The sequence below is a fragment of the Nilaparvata lugens genome, chromosome 13 (genome assembly GCF_014356525.2).
Source record: "Nilaparvata lugens isolate BPH chromosome 13, ASM1435652v1, whole genome shotgun sequence".
Taxonomy (NCBI): Eukaryota; Metazoa; Arthropoda; class Insecta; order Hemiptera; family Delphacidae; genus Nilaparvata; species Nilaparvata lugens.
The window spans coordinates 12,750,283-12,768,284 of record NC_052516.1 but is presented as its reverse complement, the minus strand read 5'-3'; the positions used below and the strand labels follow the sequence as shown (position 1 = coordinate 12,768,284).

General features: G+C 35.3%; 2 protein-coding genes across 3 annotated transcripts; one reads left to right on the top strand and one right to left on the bottom strand.

Annotated features, from left to right (window-relative positions):
- Nucleotides 1–858: 858 nt before the first annotated feature.
- Nucleotides 859–9,321, top strand: LOC111049702 (protein takeout-like; the record flags this gene model as incomplete). Of its 2 annotated transcripts, none has more annotated exon segments than XM_039439847.1 (5): nt 859–950; nt 2,595–2,733; nt 3,650–3,783; nt 5,422–5,571; nt 7,885–9,321. In XM_039439847.1, coding segments are annotated over 5 exon segments (624 nt in total). In that variant the 3' UTR covers nt 8,040–9,321.
- Nucleotides 9,322–10,903: 1,582 nt separating this feature from the next.
- Nucleotides 10,904–16,891, bottom strand: LOC120354102. Its single transcript, XM_039440356.1, has 4 exons — nt 16,818–16,891; nt 14,694–14,786; nt 13,477–13,632; nt 10,904–10,939 (listed from the first exon to the last, which is right to left on the bottom strand). Exons 1-4 carry the CDS (start codon nt 16,875–16,877, stop codon nt 10,904–10,906), a joined length of 345 nt encoding a protein of 114 aa, XP_039296290.1. The 5' UTR covers nt 16,878–16,891.
- Between the last annotated feature and the right edge of the window lie 1,111 nt (nt 16,892–18,002).

Sequence of the window (18,002 nt, the reverse complement as noted above, 5' to 3'; positions counted from 1 at the left end):
TTAGATCTTTGAATAGTAGACTTGAGATGCGCGTGAACACTAGCGTCAGTTGATCAATTTTCATAACGGCAAGGAAAGTTGTGTGAGTGCGCCACACCACATTTTTCAATATAATTTCGACTTTTTCAGTGATAAGACCAGGTATCCGTATAGGCTAGTTTCATGTAAGGCTATGTAAGACTATGTTATCAGTAAGGCTTTTTATGATAGGCTAGGTATCAGTTTTATGGACAATTCTGTAGTGAGATTGACGTTTTAAAGTCATTACCTGATTAACATTGGTGTTGCTATCCTTGTCTGTCATAGGCAAAGCAGATAACTCTATCTTTTCTATATAGTGAGGTCCACGTTATAATGGCAGTGATTGATTAGCAATGGTATTGCTATCCTTGTCTATCATTCAACAAAGCGGATAGAGCTATATTTTTCTCGCTTTGATCTGTCGCCAGATCGTCTTTTAACAATGTAGAATTAATAATTAATCAACAAAATATTTCATCTTAATTATGAAAATTTATTATAAAATTATTGAGAAATATAATTGATTTTTTTAAACAAGAATGAACAGTTAATATTACATCAATAAACCTGTATTAGTTACCGTCTATAGAAGGCATTGACAACGATCGGCAACGTTGTTCTCCTATATTTCTCCACTGTAATTAGAACGTGGACCTGATTATACGTAGGTACTCTTCTATCCCAATATAGGCTTACATATAAAATTTTATCTCATGAATTGAAGGTTAATCAATCTGATAGAGATTTAGTTCGAATAATTGACTATTTACCTCTATTTTACTTGAATTTTCAGTTTGTACTTCTACTTTGTTTCAAATGAGTCTTTGTTTGTTCCAGCCGACTACATCAAAATCTGCAAAAGGAACGACCCAAAATTGGATGAATGTATCCTACATTCAGTGGAAGATTTGAGGCCAAAACTAAAAACGGTGAGTCTTAGATTTCTCTCATCCAGTGTAGATTTTGTCAAATATGATAGAAATTTCAAAAATCTGTAGGTATTTCCTTAGTATCTGTTAGTTTAAGGCCTTTTTGGTGAGACGGCTTCTCTGATTGGTTCTCGTAGAATTAACCACAATTAGAATTTAACCGGCTTTTGTGCAACCGGCACTTAGTATCCAACACCTTTTTGCAGTTCTAATTCCTTTATTTGTGGGAAAATTTGTAGTAAACATATTATCATACATAAGTTTTATACTACTGTATATAAAATCTTGTATAGTCTTCATTTATGTATAGCTGATATTCCAACCCAATTCTAAGTAGCTGAGTATGGAAATTCATCTCTTTCCAACCAATCAAGCCAAGTTCTAAACTTTTAAAAGCTGAAGTCAGGAAATTGGCTTTCCGAAACGGGGCGTAGTCACAGTTTTCTTGATAATCTTTATTTTCTCATTTCTATAATTGGTAATGTTCTTCCTTGGCGGAATGAAACATTACTAAATAATTTGCTGAAATAAAATAGCTGAAACTCAAGACTATTACTTTCCTTGCCCTATTACCATAGGTAAGGAAAGTATTGCTTTCCGAAAAAAATTAAGGTACCCCAATTTCTAAATTTCTATACGTTTCAAGGTCCCCTGAGTCCAAAAAAGTGTGTGTGTATGAGTGTATGTGCGTCTGTGTACATGATATCTCATCTCCCAATTAACGGAATGACTTGAAATTTGGAACTTAAGGTCCTTTCACTATAAGGATCCGACACGAACAATTTCGATAAAATGCAATTCAAGATGGCGGCTAAAATGGCAAAAATGTTGTCAAAAAACAGGGGTATTCGTGATTTTCTCGGAAACGGCTCCAACGATTTTGATCAAATTCATACCTAAAATAGTCATCGATAAGCACTATCAACTGCCACAAGTCCCATATCTGTAAAAATTTCAGGAGCTCCGCCCCATCAATGCAAAGTTCGATTTTAGATTCCCAATTATCAGGCTTCAGATACAATTTAAACAAAAAAAATCGAGTGAAGTAGATTGAGCATGAAAATCTCTACAATTAATGTTCAGTAACATTTTCACCTAAAATTGAAAATAAGCTTCAAATTCGAGAAAATATGATTATTCAATTGCAAATTATTGTTGATTCTATTAAATCATTCACTATGAAGAGATAGCAGACCTCATGTGTGTCTCCAGCGTTATTGCCCTGTCACCAGCTGACTCAAATATTTGAATAGTAGCTTTGAGATGCGCGGGAACACTAGCGTCAGGTGATCAATTTTCATAACGGTAAGGTAAGTTGTGTGAGTGCGCCACACCAGATTTGTTTATTTTGTGTTCAATTTTCTTATTTTGTAGTGTTTCGAAATTTAATTTGAACGTTGACTGCTTTTACGCCCCGTTTCGGAAAGCCAATTTTCTGACTCCAGCTGTTCAAAGTCTAGAACTTAGCTGAATCCCGAGCTCGGAAACCGGGTCTCTAGAAATGAGACTTGATTGGTTGGAAAGAGATAAACTCTCATACTCAGCTACTTGGAATTGGGTAGGAATGTCAGCTATACATAAATGAAGACTATAGATATTGTGAATTTTGAAGATTGTGAATTTGATTGATTTTGTTCTTTATAGGAATCCCTGAACTGGAGATTCCAGCGATCGAGCCCCTAATCCTTCCAGAGGTTGTGGTTTCTCCAGGAGGATCTTTCAAAGCGGTCGGAAAGGATGTCACAGTTCATGGAGCTGGAAATTACAAAGTCAAGAAACTAACGTGAGTCCTGAAAATCAAATGCTTTTCTCCGCATATTTCTTCGTTTTTCTAACACTAAGTGCCGTTTGAACTAAATTTCATTTCAAACTGTATTAAATATTATCAAGTCTCGTTTGTTATAATGTGGCCCATTTTGAAAATTTGACTGGGTCATTGTCAATATTGTAGAACCGTTCCATAATCGAATAAAAACACAAATATGTTGTTAAATTCTACACTGTTCTACTGTTGTACACTGTCAACAGTGTTGAATTTGACAACATATTTGTGTTTTTATTCAATTATGGTTCATTTTGACTTAAAGCTACCATTTCGAGTCTAAGACATCAGCTGATTAAATTCAGTTTAAGCTTTGACTTTAGTGCCTTTTGAACAGTGTCAGTTTGAACTAAATTAAATTTAAAACTGGATTAAACCATAATCAAGTCTTGTTTGTTATTATGTGGTTCATTTTGAGTTAAAGCTACCAGCTGATTGAATTCCGTTTAAGCTTTGACGGCCCTTACAAATATAGATTGAATCTATTCAATCATTATCATTCTTGAATAATAATTGATGGAATTGTTGATTTTTTTTATTGATCAATGTATGATCAAAAGTGTGAAGTTTTTAGCTGAAAAATTTCTAGTCTCATTCAAAATTTAGACTTTTTAAATAATTATTAAGTTACTGTTCTAGAATTTTTAATTTTAGACTAATAGTATCTATTTGATTCAAAATTTGCTCGTTTATCTGAGTATTGAAGAGCGTAAATTGTATTTTGAAAAGTGAAAGTGACATAACCAACATTTTGATTTGGACAGTATATAGTATAAATTGGAAATGGGACAGTTTTGGGCATGAGCCTGTTGTGCCTTTCCTCATGTTTAGTATTTGTACACAATGTGATAAATGAATAAATGATTGTTGATTTCAGGACCGATTTGAAGAATTTGGTGTTCAGTCTGGTGGTAGCTATTCCTTCCCTGCATTTCGAGGGCAAATACGATGTGAACGCCACAGTTCTGGGGGTTCCCATCCAGGGAAAAGGACCCATGAAAGCTAATGCTAGTAAGTACAACAATCATAGATTAATATACTAGATGTAGAATAACTATAATATAAACAATATCCAGGAAAAAGGACCCATGAAAGCTAATGCTAGTAAGTACAACCATTACAGATTAGTATACTAGATGTAGAATAACTATAATACAGAGTTGTACAGAGGAAACGCATGTTTTTCGAACAGCCAGTACTCGTCAACGGGAGAGGGTATTGCCCTGGAACAAAATGTTGGCAGACGACCCAAACTATGCCATTCCAGTTGCTATGAGTGTACAACATCGTGTGTTCGCTGTCAAGCAGTTTTTTTAGAAACAAAGAATCTGTAGTCACAGTGCAACGCTTTTTCGTCATTATCTTAGAGTTGAGGGTCGAGGTGCAATGCCCGATCGAAATACTGTAGGCTACTCCGATGGGTTGCAGCGTTTAGGAGTACTAGTTCTGTGATGAAAAAGAAACCACCTGGTCTTTCCCGTTCAGTTCGTACTCCTGAAAATGTAGACCGAGTCAGTGTCATCGAGTCGATCGTCTAGAGGTGCGTACAGACTGTCGCTCTGCTCCGCAACCGAACGTCACTCCAGCAGAGCGATTGATGATCGACCGGGGAGCAACAGTGGTTCGACCGGGGAACGCGAAAAGATCTAACATCTTCCGTAACGTTCATGATGGGTGCGTGGGCGGAGCGACTGTGGTTCGATGGTGGTACGAGGGCGGTACGAGGGAGGAGCGTGCTCGGTGCGGGTTGGAAGCGCGAATATGTGGACGCAGCTTTAGACTAGTAACAACTGCCGTTCTGACTCGGTCTACACTTTCCGGAGAACGGGGAAGACCAGGTGGTTTCTTTTAATTTCTTTGAATTAGGAATCAATGTGCGAAATTTCAAGTTAATGAGTTGAGTAGTTGAGTCGTGATGATGCGTCATTCGTGAATTTCCTATCCCCTACATGTATAAGCCAGTTCTTTCCTTTATTATATTGTAGATACTAGCAGGTAAACCGTGCTCCACGAGGGCCTATTTTGAAACTTGAAAAACTGAAAGCTTGAACTACCAAAGTCTTGAAGATATAAAATAGACCTATAACCATCCTCGGTAAATTGAGAATCTATATGCAAAATATCGAGTTAATCAGTTGAGTATAGTTCAGACGTGATGATGCGTCATTCGTGAATTTCTTATCTTGTTCGTGTATGAACCAATTCTTTACTTTATTATACTAGTAGTTCTGTGAACAGTAGGCCTCACGCAGTATTCTCATCCACAAGTACCTGATTGAAACTATAGACCTTATGGAAATACAGCATTAGACTGGCTTCTCCACACATCTGTGCAATCACTTGTCAGCTGATTTATGATGAATAATTCTATAGTCTGATTTTTACTCTAATATTGGCGTATGAAGGAGGCTCCTTTTCCCTTCTATATTATCCTTGAAATGCTAAATTTCCAAAAACCTTGTATATACGTCGACGCGCAATTGAAAAAGGAACATACCTGTCAAATTTAATGAAAATCTATTACCGCGTTTCGCCTTAAATGCGCAACATATAAACATTGAGAGAAATGCCAAACCGTTGACTTGAATCTTAGACCTCACTTCGTTCGATCAATTATAGATATTTAACGAATTTGTTGTGTGTTTTCAGCTGACGTAACAGCTGATCTAGTGTTGAAGGGCAAGGCTTCGAAGCGTGGAGGCAGCAACTACATAGACTTCTACAACATTGAGCTGGGAATTGACCTGGGAAACTATGACATCAAGCTCGAAAACCTATTTAACGGAGACAAGGCTCTTGGTTAGTACATCTAATCGCATCAATATTCTCAATCAATAATCATGTTGATAATGCATGATGGAAATAAAAAGATTGACAACCGGTTGCACAAAACCCTGTTAAGCTGGGTTTACAACAAAGTTATTAATAAAATTGTTACAAATCAGTGGTTTTATTGACAATTTCTAGTCTTTTTCATTCAATATGAATAATTACCACAATATCAACTTCTCAACTACACAAAATGTTAATAACTTAATCCTTATAGATTCTATTCGATTGAACGCAATTTGACAAACACACATGTTCATCGTGTGTATGATAAGTTATGATGAATAATTCTATAGTCTGATTTTTACTCTAATATTGGCGTATGAAGGAGGCTCCTTTTCCCTTCTATATTATCCTTGAAATGCTAAATTTCCAAAAACCTTGTATATACGTCGACGCGCAATTGAAAAAGGAACATACCTGTCAAATTTAATGAAAATCTATTACCGCGTTTCGCCTTAAATGCGCAACATATAAACATTGAGAGAAATGCCAAACCGTTGACTTGAATCTTAGACCTCACTTCGTTCGATCAATTATAGATATTTAACGAATTTGTTGTGTGTTTTCAGCTGACGTAACAGCTGATCTAGTGTTGAAGGGCAAGGCTTCGAAGCGTGGAGGCAGCAACTACATAGACTTCTACAACATTGAGCTGGGAATTGACCTGGGAAACTATGACATCAAGCTCGAAAACCTATTTAACGGAGACAAGGCTCTTGGTTAGTACATCTAATCGCATCAATATTCTCAATCAATAATCATGTTGATAATGCATGATGGAAATACAAAGATTGACAACCGGTTGCACAAAACCCTGTTAAGCTGGGTTCACACCAAAGTTATTAATAAAATTGTTACAAATCAGTGGTTTTATTGACAATTTCTAGTCTTTTTCATTCAATATGAATAATTACCACAATATCAACTTCTCAACTACACAAAATGTTAATAACTTAATCCTTATAGATTCTATTCGATTGAACGCAATTTGACAAACACACATGTTCATCGTGTGTATGATAAGTTATGTTCAATCTAATATAATCTATAAGGATTGAGTTATTAACATTTTGTTAATAAATCGCAGCTTTATCTTCTAATCCCGGTTAAATGCCACGATAACCAATCAGAGAAGCTTTCTTCTCAGAATTACCTTCTCTGATTGACTCTAGTAGAATTTAATCATGATTAAAACTCAAAAGGTTTTTGTGCAACCGGGCCTCAGTCAAATATCATAAATTTATAATCACATTCACCAAATCTACTTCGAGATCCCTCGGGCATAGAGAAAAGATAAGCCATGGTTTGTCGAATTCTTTCAACGTTTGGAAGTTTTGTATCGAATTGTGGTGTTGTGTATCGAGTTGAAATGATACTGTATCATATTGTGGTGATAGTGTATCATTTATTGTGACATCATATAGAAAAGATAGCATAAGAAGATATCCCATGGTTTGTAGAATTCATTCAAAGTTTGGAAGTTTTGTATCAAATCGCGGTGTTGTGTATCAAATTGAAATGATACAGTATCGTGGTGGGTTAATACTATATCATATTGTGTTGATACTGTATCAAAATGACACCCTGGAAAAAAGATAGCATAAGAAGATATCCCATGGTTTGTAGAGTTCAATCAAAGTTTGGAAGTTTTGTATCAAATTATGGTGTTGTGTATCAAGTTGAGATGATTCTGTATCATGGTGAGGTAATACTATATCATATTGTGTTGATATTGTATCAAAATGACACCATAGAAAAAAGATAGCATAAGAAGATATCTCATGGTTTGTAGAGTTCAATCAAAGTTTGGAAGTTTTGTATCAAATCATCTTGTTGTGTATCAAGTTGAGATGATACAGTATCATATTGTGGTGATGCTGTATCATATTGTGGTGATACTGTATCATTTATGATGACACCATAAAGAAAAGCTAGCAGAAGAAGATATCCCATGGTTTGTAGAGTTCATCAAAGTTTTGAAGTTCTGTATCAAATTATGATGTTGTGTGTCAAGTTGAGATGATACTGTATCATCACGTTAATCAGTTCCTATCCCGTACGTGTATAAGCAAATTCTTCCCTTTAATATATCATGTAGAAATTAGTGAAGAATTGGAAAGTCGCACATAACCTTTATTTGAACAATTTATTTAATGAAATTGGGATGAAAAGAAGTTTTGGACTGTGGTATGTTTCTTTGTCCTTAAGTTGATTGTAAATGATGAATAAATAAATAAATAATAGAAATTTGAAAATTTATATATTTTTCTCTATTCACAGGAGACGCAGTAAACATCGCAATCAACGAAAACAAACAGGAATTCATGAAGTCTCTGAAACCAGTTGCCGAAAGGGTGGCAGCTGAAATGGTTCTCACTATTGCCAACAAAATATCGCGAAAATTTCCCTTTGACACTGTTTTTCCCGAGAATTAACTTCCTGAAACCCAACTGTTCTCTTCAAACTATTTTCATATCATCGTAAACTAAAACCAAATTTGTCCCATCTTGGGATTCAGGACTTGTAAGTTTGATTTTTCCAAGGAACACGATATTCAAGAGAGGAGATTGATATTGGACTCTCACATTATGCTCTCTCTCTCTCACCGACTCACTCAGTCGCTCTCTCTCTTTCCTCTACCTAGAACTGTTTCTCTCTACCTCTCTCTGCCTTCCCTAACTTAAAACTTCCCGGGCTGACAAATAATTTTTGTATAGTAGCGCTCATCGAATTTCCATCTAGCTGTTTACCCTGTTGTCAATATTTGCAGTAGCAGAAGTCTTCGGGGTGATTTACAGCATTTAATTGAGATTTTCGTTTAATAATAATTACTTGTAATTTTATTTTCTTTCGTGAGCTATATCAAGAAATAATATCTCTTATATCAACTGTCATGTCCCAACAACCTTCCATGTTATTTTCTCAGTAGCTCTCTCTCTCTTTCTTTCGCTGTCTCTCTCTCTCTCTCCCTTCCTTCCCTTTTATCAAACTCACTCTCTCACTCTCTCTCTCTCTCTCTCTCTCTCTCTCTCTCTCACTCTCTCTCTCTCTCTATTTGAGGGTTGAGTGAAGGAGAGGACCGGCTGCGCCCTAACTCCGCTCTCCTAGGACGAAATAAGGCAGCGATTCTATCCTACTCTATTCTATTCTCTCTCTCACACACACGCACACACATATTTCTCTACAATACCATAGATAAAGGTTAAGCATAACTATATTTCTTGTCTCTGACAATACCTTCTCACGATACACTCACAAAAAATAGATAATATATTTTACCATGAAATTTTTGTATCTAAAAATCGTACAACTACTCTACTCTCTCACTCTCACGCACACACTCTCTCTCTCTCTCTCTCTCTCTCTCTCTCTCTGTCTGTCTCCTTCGCTCTTTCTCTCCCCCACACACATATATCTCTTTACAATATCTCCTTAATTTTCAACTCTATACTCACAAAACATAGATTATATATTTTTTGATCATGGAAATTTTCTATAATGTATCTACAAAATTGTACAACTAGGCTACTATATATTTTTTTCTAAGATACAACACACAAACCTATTATTTTATAGACTGTTTCTATGTTTATTGTTTATTTCTGTTGCTAGTTTTTAAGTTTGTGGTGTTTATTCTCTGTTGCGTGTTGTCTCTGTGTTTACTGTAGTTTGCATTCAAGGTTGTATTTGTAAATAAATAGAAATTGTTGAATGCAATATTGATATGTTCGAATTAATTGAACCTTGTACCGGTTTGTAAGTCCTGTACAAAATGATGGAGAAATGAATGGAATGGAAATATTATTCATTTGGAGAAGTTAGGACTCTCAAGTCCTCTTCACCATTCAAACTTGAAACGTTAATTTCAATGAATGATAAACGTTATTAAAAAAAACCTGTTACAAAACAAATTATCTGGGTACATGAGGCTGTAGAAAATGTATCTCCAGATGAGAATTCTATGATTTCAATTGGGAATCAGTTGAAAAGAATGATCTCACTTTACAAGTAATTGTAAACTGTAAAAGCCCAAGAATGATGTAGACATCTCTTTGGCTTCAGTAATAGAGCATTAGGAATATTAGAAGAATACTAGGGAACATTAGAACATAAAAACATAAGGGGCCGGTTTCCGAGCTCGGAATTCAGATAAGTTCTAGACTTTAAACAGCTGGAGTCAGAAAATTGGCTTTCCGAAACGGGGCCTAGTCGCAGTATAACGACTAACGATATTTAAATTGAATTTCGAAAAACTAGAAAACTGAACACAAAATAAAATAAAGATAAAATAGTGTAAAGTTTCAGCTATTTAGAACTTATTTAGGTATGTTTCATTTCGTTAAAAAAAATCTGGTGTGGCGCACTCACACAACTTTCCTTGCCGTTATGAAAATTGATCACCTGACGCTAGTGTTCTCGCGCATATCAAATCTACTTGTAAACAAAGATCTGAGCCAGCTGGTGACAGGACAATAACGTTGGAGACATACGAGGTCTGCTATCTCTTCATAGTGAATCATTTAATAGAATCAACAGTTGCCAACAGTTTGCGATTGGATAATCACATTTTCTCGAATTTCGTGCTTATTTTTAATTTTAGGTGAAAATGTTACTGAACATTAGTTGTAGAGATTCTCATGCTGAATCTTTTCCACTCGAATTTTTCTGTTTAAATTGTATCTGAAGCCTGATAATTGAGAATCTAAAATCAAACTTTGCATAGATGGGGCGGAGCTCCTGAAATTTTTACAGATATGGGACTTGTGGCAGTTGATAGAGCTTATCGATGACTATTTCAGGTATAACTTTAATCAAAATCGTTGGAGCCGTTTTCGAGAAAATCACGAAAAACCCTGTTTTTTACAACATTTTCGCCATTTTAGCCGCCATCTTTAATTGCATCTGATCGAAATTATTGTTGAAATTGATCGTGTCGGATCCTTATAGTGGAAGGACCTTAAGTTCCAAATTTCAAGTCATTCCGTTAATTGGGAGATGAGATATCGTGTACACAGACGCACATACACTCATACACACACACACACACACACAACACACACACACACACACACACACACACATACAGACCAATACCCAAAAATCATGTTTTTGGACTCAGGGGACCTTGAAACGTATAGAAATTTCGGTACCTTAATTTTTTTCGGAAAGCAATACTTTCCTTACCTATGGTAATAGGGCAAGGAAAGTAAAAACGTTTGAATCATAGAAATGAGAAAATAAAAATTATCATAAAAACTACGACTACGAAGTCAAGTTTCCGACTCCAGCTGATTAAAGTCTAGAGCTTGGTTAAATCCGAGCTCGGAAACCGGCCCTAGAAGAGTTTTATAATATGAAGAACACAAAGAACATTAGGGAATAGGGTTTAGAAGTAAAAAGTACACAATTACTGAATATTTACATTGAGAGCTATTTATGCTCAATATAAACCCCAAGTATCATCATAAGTTCATAAGTTACATAAACTCTTATCATAAAGTTTCACATAATTATCATAGATTCTTACAACTAACAATAATAATATCATAGAGAAACAATAGCATAAGTAGATATCCCTTGGTAGAGGGCGTTTATGTCGCAACTTTTACTGTTATCCCAAGCCGATAGTTCACGTAGTTCTTGCCCATGCAGCTGTGTGACGCTGGTAGTCTCTCATATTGTGCCGTTCATACACTCTCACCCCAACAAAACAGTAAAAATTGACAATAATCGACAGTAATCGGCTTGAGATAACAGTAAAAGTTGCGACATAAAAGTCCTATACCATGGGATATCTACTTACGCTATTGTTTCTCTATGATAATACCTTCCAATCTTCCCTAACAACTATGTACACTGTCATATAATTATGATATATTGTTCAGTCGAGATATCATCTCGAAATCACAGATCATATTTTAGATCTTCATTATTGGTTGCAGAACACCATTAATAATTCATTCATGAATTGGATAAGCTTGAATGATTTATTACGTTGAAAAGAGAGTAGATAGTTCTCAGAACCTGGAAATAAAAATTCGGTTTATTAATACAATAGAGTGGGAATAACTTCCTTATTAACTGATGACTAACTCAATGAAATTCACATATAATTCAAAATGATAGACTTATCTATCTTCTTATTTCTCATTATATATATAAAAGCGAATGGCACTCACTCACTGACTGACTGACTCGCAGAACTAAAAATCTACCGTACCAAAAACGTTCAAATTTGGTAGGTATGTTCAGTTGGCCCTTTAGAGGCGCACTAAGAAATCTTTTAGCAATATTTTAACTCTAAGGGTGGTTTTTAAGGGTTTAAATTTCGTCTTTTAGCATGTATATTCTTCTTATACTCTTAATTATAATTGAAAAATGTCCATACCATATGTTAATATAGAGAGAGTACCTCTTCGAAACAGTTGTTAACTGGTAACTAAATTAATAATTTTGTCAGGTTGGCATTAAGTTGAGTTGACTTTGTTAGGTTGGCACCAAGTTGAAGATTGAAATGCATTTATCGCGGAAAAATTGATTGGGCACTGCTACTTCAATCAGAGCTATTACTGGGAGTTTTATATCGCCTGATATGGCGAGCGAAGCGTGCCCGCTGATCCAATTTTCCACGGGGGTCCAGGGGGCGGAGCCCCCTGGCTAGACGGATATGGCGAGCGAAGCGAGCCTGACGGCTAGTACTAAAATAAAAGTACTATAATAAAAGAAGGAACTGGCTTATACACACATACTAGATAGGAAAATTATGTTTGAAGCTTCATCACGTCTCAACTACTGGACACATTAACTTGAATTTTTGCATATGTAGCTTCTTAATTAACCAAGTATGGTTATAGGCCTATTTCCAATTCTTCAAAATTCTTCAAAAATATTACGTTCTAATTAAATTCAATTTCTCCAATTATCTCTACAGTCCAATTAAGGTTCTACATATTATTTTTCCTACAGTTACGTTGAAAAGTGGCCATTGCTGCACTGATTACAGAACGCAAAGAATCACTTTTCCGCTCTAGTGCGGGAAAAATTTTTCTGCACTCCAGATTTGCAACATGGCAACGCAAAATACTTAGTAGGTTATATGGAGCAACAGTGCAGCAAAATCCAAATGAAGTTGGTAACAGTGACTGCTGTGGCTGCTATAGTGAGCAGAGGTGCAACCAAGCACAACGCGCTAATTATTACATTATATATTATAACCAAGGACAGCATTTTTATTCAATTTGACAATAAATTAAGGTTTTTATCAATAATAAAATTACACAGAAAAACATTTGATGCATTTCAGGCAATTTTGCCCATAATTACCCACTTTTCATATTCAATGGTAACTGTAGGAAAAACTTAATGTGAAATACGTGCGCAAAGTTCCTCTGCTGCACTCAAGAAACCATTCCGCCCTCGCCTACGGCTCGGGCGTAAACGTTTCTTTCGGTGCAGCAAACTGTCACTTTGCGCACTAGTTGCACAAATAACTATTACCAGTCCTAATTTTCACTACTTTCAATAGCTACTCTCAATTGATTCCATTACATTATTACGTCAAGTTTTCAATTCTCCACCAATTTCCACATTGAAACAAAACACTACATGCATTTTCAATTTTGAATTTAAAAGCTCAATATGGAAGTCCAAAAACACACCAAACCGAATATTACACATATATCCTTGGAAGTCGATTCATGGAGAAGATTTGGTACAGTTCCAGAAAAAAATATGGAAATAATTCTAGCAAGTATGTGGAGAAAAGAAAATGAAGAGGTAACATCCTCCATTAGAAGGTGCTAGGACTTTTATACCAATAGAAATATTGAAGCAAAATTGTTATTATCAATAAATTGTTGAAAATTCACTTACCTTAGCAAAACTCTGCATATTAAGACCTTGCAGCCCGAAAGGTCTTAACTCAATTCGAGCTGAAGCACCAACCATCATCATGAACAATTTCTTTCTGATAAAAAGTGGCTTATCCACCCATCCACTTTCCCATAGAGTCATTTTTATTCTGGCTATCTGCAACATAATTAAAAAATGTTAATTACAAAAAACTACTAGTACCATAGAGAAAATATAGCATAAGAAACAAGAAGACATCCCATGCTTTTGTTGACCAAGCGAAGTGAGGTCTAAGATTCCAGTCGACGGTTTGGCATTTCTCTTAATGTTTATATGTTGCGCATTTACGGCCAAACGCGGTAATAGATTTTCATGAAATTTGACAGGTATGTTCCTTTTTTAAATGCGCGTCGACGTATATACAAGGTTTTTAGAAATTCTGCATTTCAAGGATAATATAAAAGGAAAAAGGAGCCTCCTTCATACGCCAATATTAGAGTAAAAATCAGACTATAGAATTATTCATCATAAATCAGCTGACAAGTGATTACACAGATGTGTGGAGAAGCCAGTCTATTGATGTATTTCCATAAGGTCTGTTGTAGTTTCAATCAGGTACTTGTGGATGAGAATACTGCGTGAGGTCTACTGTTCACAGAACTACTAGTATAATATCAAGTTGATATGATACTGTATCATATTTTGTTGATACTGTATCATTTCTGATAATACCATAGAGGAAATATATAGCATAAGAAGATATCCCATGGTATAGGTCGTTTATGTCCCGAATTTTCACTGTTAACTGAAGCCGATAGTCCTAGTAGTTGTTTTTGGTGAAGCTTTGTGACGCTGGTAGTCTCTCATACTGTGCCGTTCTTACACTAACACTCCCAACAAAACAGTAATAGCAGACAGTAGTCGAAAGTAATCGGCTTCATTTAACCAAAAGTCGGCTTGATAAGAAAATATGAAACATAAACGACCTATACCATGGGATATCTCCTTTTGCTATCTTTTCAGAATGCTTATATATATCACAAGAATATAATAACATCATATTATTGATAGTTTAATACATTTAGTACACTCGGTGACTGAGGTAATCCTTTGTTATCAAATTATCAGAGTGCGAAAATCCTTTGTAATCATAGTCATACATAATAATTATAACACATGAGACGATGAAACGTTGAATAGAGTTAATAATGTTATGAAACGATAATATTGATGCTCACCCTGTCTTCCAAAATCTGTCCTAAAGATGAGAAACCAACCAGCATAATTAGTATGAAAGACGTGAATCCTCCATACTTCATTTTGTCTCTACCCTGTAATTGCGGTCATATAATAATCAATATTTCAATGATAATTATAAGAAAAACATTAAAGATAAACATAAACGATTTTACCTCTATAGTCTATCAATTATCATGAACAACATACTTTATCATAAATGAAACATCGTATTTAAAGTATTAAATAGCTTAAGAGACCCTTCCTATCAAGAATATTAATTAAGAAATCTGGTGTGGAACACTCACACAACTTCCCTTGCTCATTGATCTAAAAGCCTCATTCTTAAACGAGGATAATTTCGGGGAATAAACAAATGCCGATTGCGGCCTAAATAATTAAAACTATGATTACACCATTTTATGGTTTTTCAAGTACATTTTCTCTTGTTGAATTATGAATTTTGATGATTTTTAAAAGATGTCAAAACAGCTGTTCTACAATAAAATATCGACATGTGTTCTTTTGAATAAACTGCTCTACCTACCTACCACACGCACGAGGAGGTTACAAAGTAAATTTCTCAGGGATGGGGTGGACCGCCTGTTAGTTTCCCAGGGAGGAGACTCATGCCAGTTGATAGAGCTGATAAATAACCATATAGAGTATGAATTTGAAAAAAATCGGTCAAGTCATTTTTGAGTAAATCGTGATAGAAATTTAACAAAATTCATTCTTCTCAGGAATATTACGGAGCTCCTGCAATTTTCCCAGAAATGAGACTCATGTCAGTTGATAGGGCTTATTAATAGCTATCTAGGGTATACATTTTTGAAGAAAATAGTTAGAGCCGTTTTCGAGAAAACCGTGAAGAACAAGGTTTTTTATCCATTATCCGCCATTTTGAATTGAATTTATTGAATTTCTAATGTCGATCCTCATGGTATAAGACCTTAAGTTTAAAATTTCAAGTCAATCGGTTGATTAGGAATGAAGTTATCGTGTTCATACACACACACACACACAACACACACACAACACACACACACACACACACAACCACACAAACAACACACACACACCACACACACACACACCACAACACACACCACAACACACACACACACACCACACACACACAACACACACAGAACACACCACACACACACCACACACACACCACACACAACAACACACACACACCACACACACACACACACACACATCATGTTTTTGACTCAGGGGACCTTGAAACGTATAGAAATTTAGAAATGGGGGGTACCTTAATTTTTTTGAAAGCATACTTTCCTTACCTATGGTAATAGGGCAAGGAAAGTAAAAATCATATCATTTTGACGGAATCGCTATTGCATAATGAACACTCACTTTGCATTACGTGAGTACCGTACCGAAATTTCAATTCTTGCAGTAATTTTACTCAAAAATAAGAAACCTAATTGGAAAAATCTTGAGCAATAATTCCTTTGTCATTTGGTCCAACAATCCTGAGATGAGTAAGTTCTTATAAGATTAGCCTACATGAGTATTACAAACAAGATAGAATTGAAATTTTTCCTACAGTTACGTTGAAAAGTGGCCATTGCTGCACTGATTACAGAACGCAAAGAATCACTTTTTCCGCTCTAGTGCGGGAAAAATTTTTCTGCACTCCAGATTTGCAACATGGCAACGCAAAATACTTAGTAGGTTATATGGAGCAACAGTGCAGCAAAATCAAAATGAAGTTGGTAACAGTGACTGCTGTGGTGCTATAGTGAGCAGAGGTGCAACAAGCACAACGCGCTAATTATTAGTATTAGATATTATAACCAACGACAACGAGGACTTTAGGATTTTAGGATTAAGGTTTTATCAATAATAAAATTACACAGAAAAACATTTGATGGATTTCAGGCAATTTTACCCATAATTACCCACTTTTCATATTCAATAGTAACTGTAGGAAAAACTTAATGTGAAATACGTGCGCAAAGTTCCTCTTCTGCACTCAAGAAACCATTCCGCCCTCGCCTACGGCTCGGGCGTAAACGTTTCTTTCGGTGCAGCAAACTGTCACTTTGCGCACTAGTTGCACAAATAACTATTTCAATTCAATGATCAATTACCTCAAGTATGTTGAAAAGACTCAGGCATATTTGCACGACACATCCTTGTAATAAATTCATTGTAGCAGTTTCCATACCTTTGTTCAAGAGTCTTGCTTCACTGTTCAAAGATGAAAAGATCCTCATTAAAAATTGAAAAATATGTAGCTTTTTCAACAAATATAGTGATAGAAGAAGGTAAAAACTCAACTATTAACACTAGAGTGAGGTTCAAGTTATAATGTGAAATATAAATGATGATTATAAACGAGAATAAACAGTTAATATTACATCAGATATACCGGTACCAGCCATCCTCTATAGAAAGCACTGGCAAGGAAGAGAATCGACAACGCTGCTCTCCTATCTTTCTCCTCTGCCATTATAACGTGCACCTCGCTAAAGACTAGTGTCAATTATCAACTAACTATATAATTTACTAACTAGTGGGATTTTAACTATAGTTAGGCCAAAGTTATAATAGCAGTGGAGAAAGATAGGAGAAAAACGTTGCCGATCATCTGTCTTGTCAATGCCTTCTATAGACGGTAGCTGATCCTGATACAGGTTTATTGATTCGATATTAACTATTTATTCTAGTTTGAAATAATGAATTATATTTTATCAAGTGAAAAATTATATTTTTCAATAATTTCATAATGAATTTTCATAATTAAGATGTGATATTTTGTTAATGAATTATTCATTCTACATTGTTAAAAGACGATCTGGCAACAGAGCGAAGCGAGAAAAAGATAGCACTATCCGCTTTGTTGGATGATGAACAAGGATAGCAATTATTAATAGATAGTAATTAATACTACGGTACTGTTACTGTTAGACCAGGATGTCTGTTAAATTTTAATCATTATTAAGTCACACGAGAACCAATCAAAGGAGGCTTTCATGAATAGAAGGCTTCCTTAATTGGTTCTGGTTATATCTAAACGCGGTTAAAATTTAACAGGCTTTTGAGCAACCGGGCCCAAGTCCCAAGTTTTGTAAAAAAATAGTTGAGTTCAAATTTAGTGACAGTCAGTGTTCTAGTTTTTATAACATATCGGCAAAACCGATCATTGTATCAATATTTATTCTCAACTGAATTTGTGTGAAAAATGACGATCTACATATTAGGTGGAGTGATATTTTACGATAAAATTCGAAATACAGCTGTAATTCATGAAAAACTAGAATTATTCAAAGTTA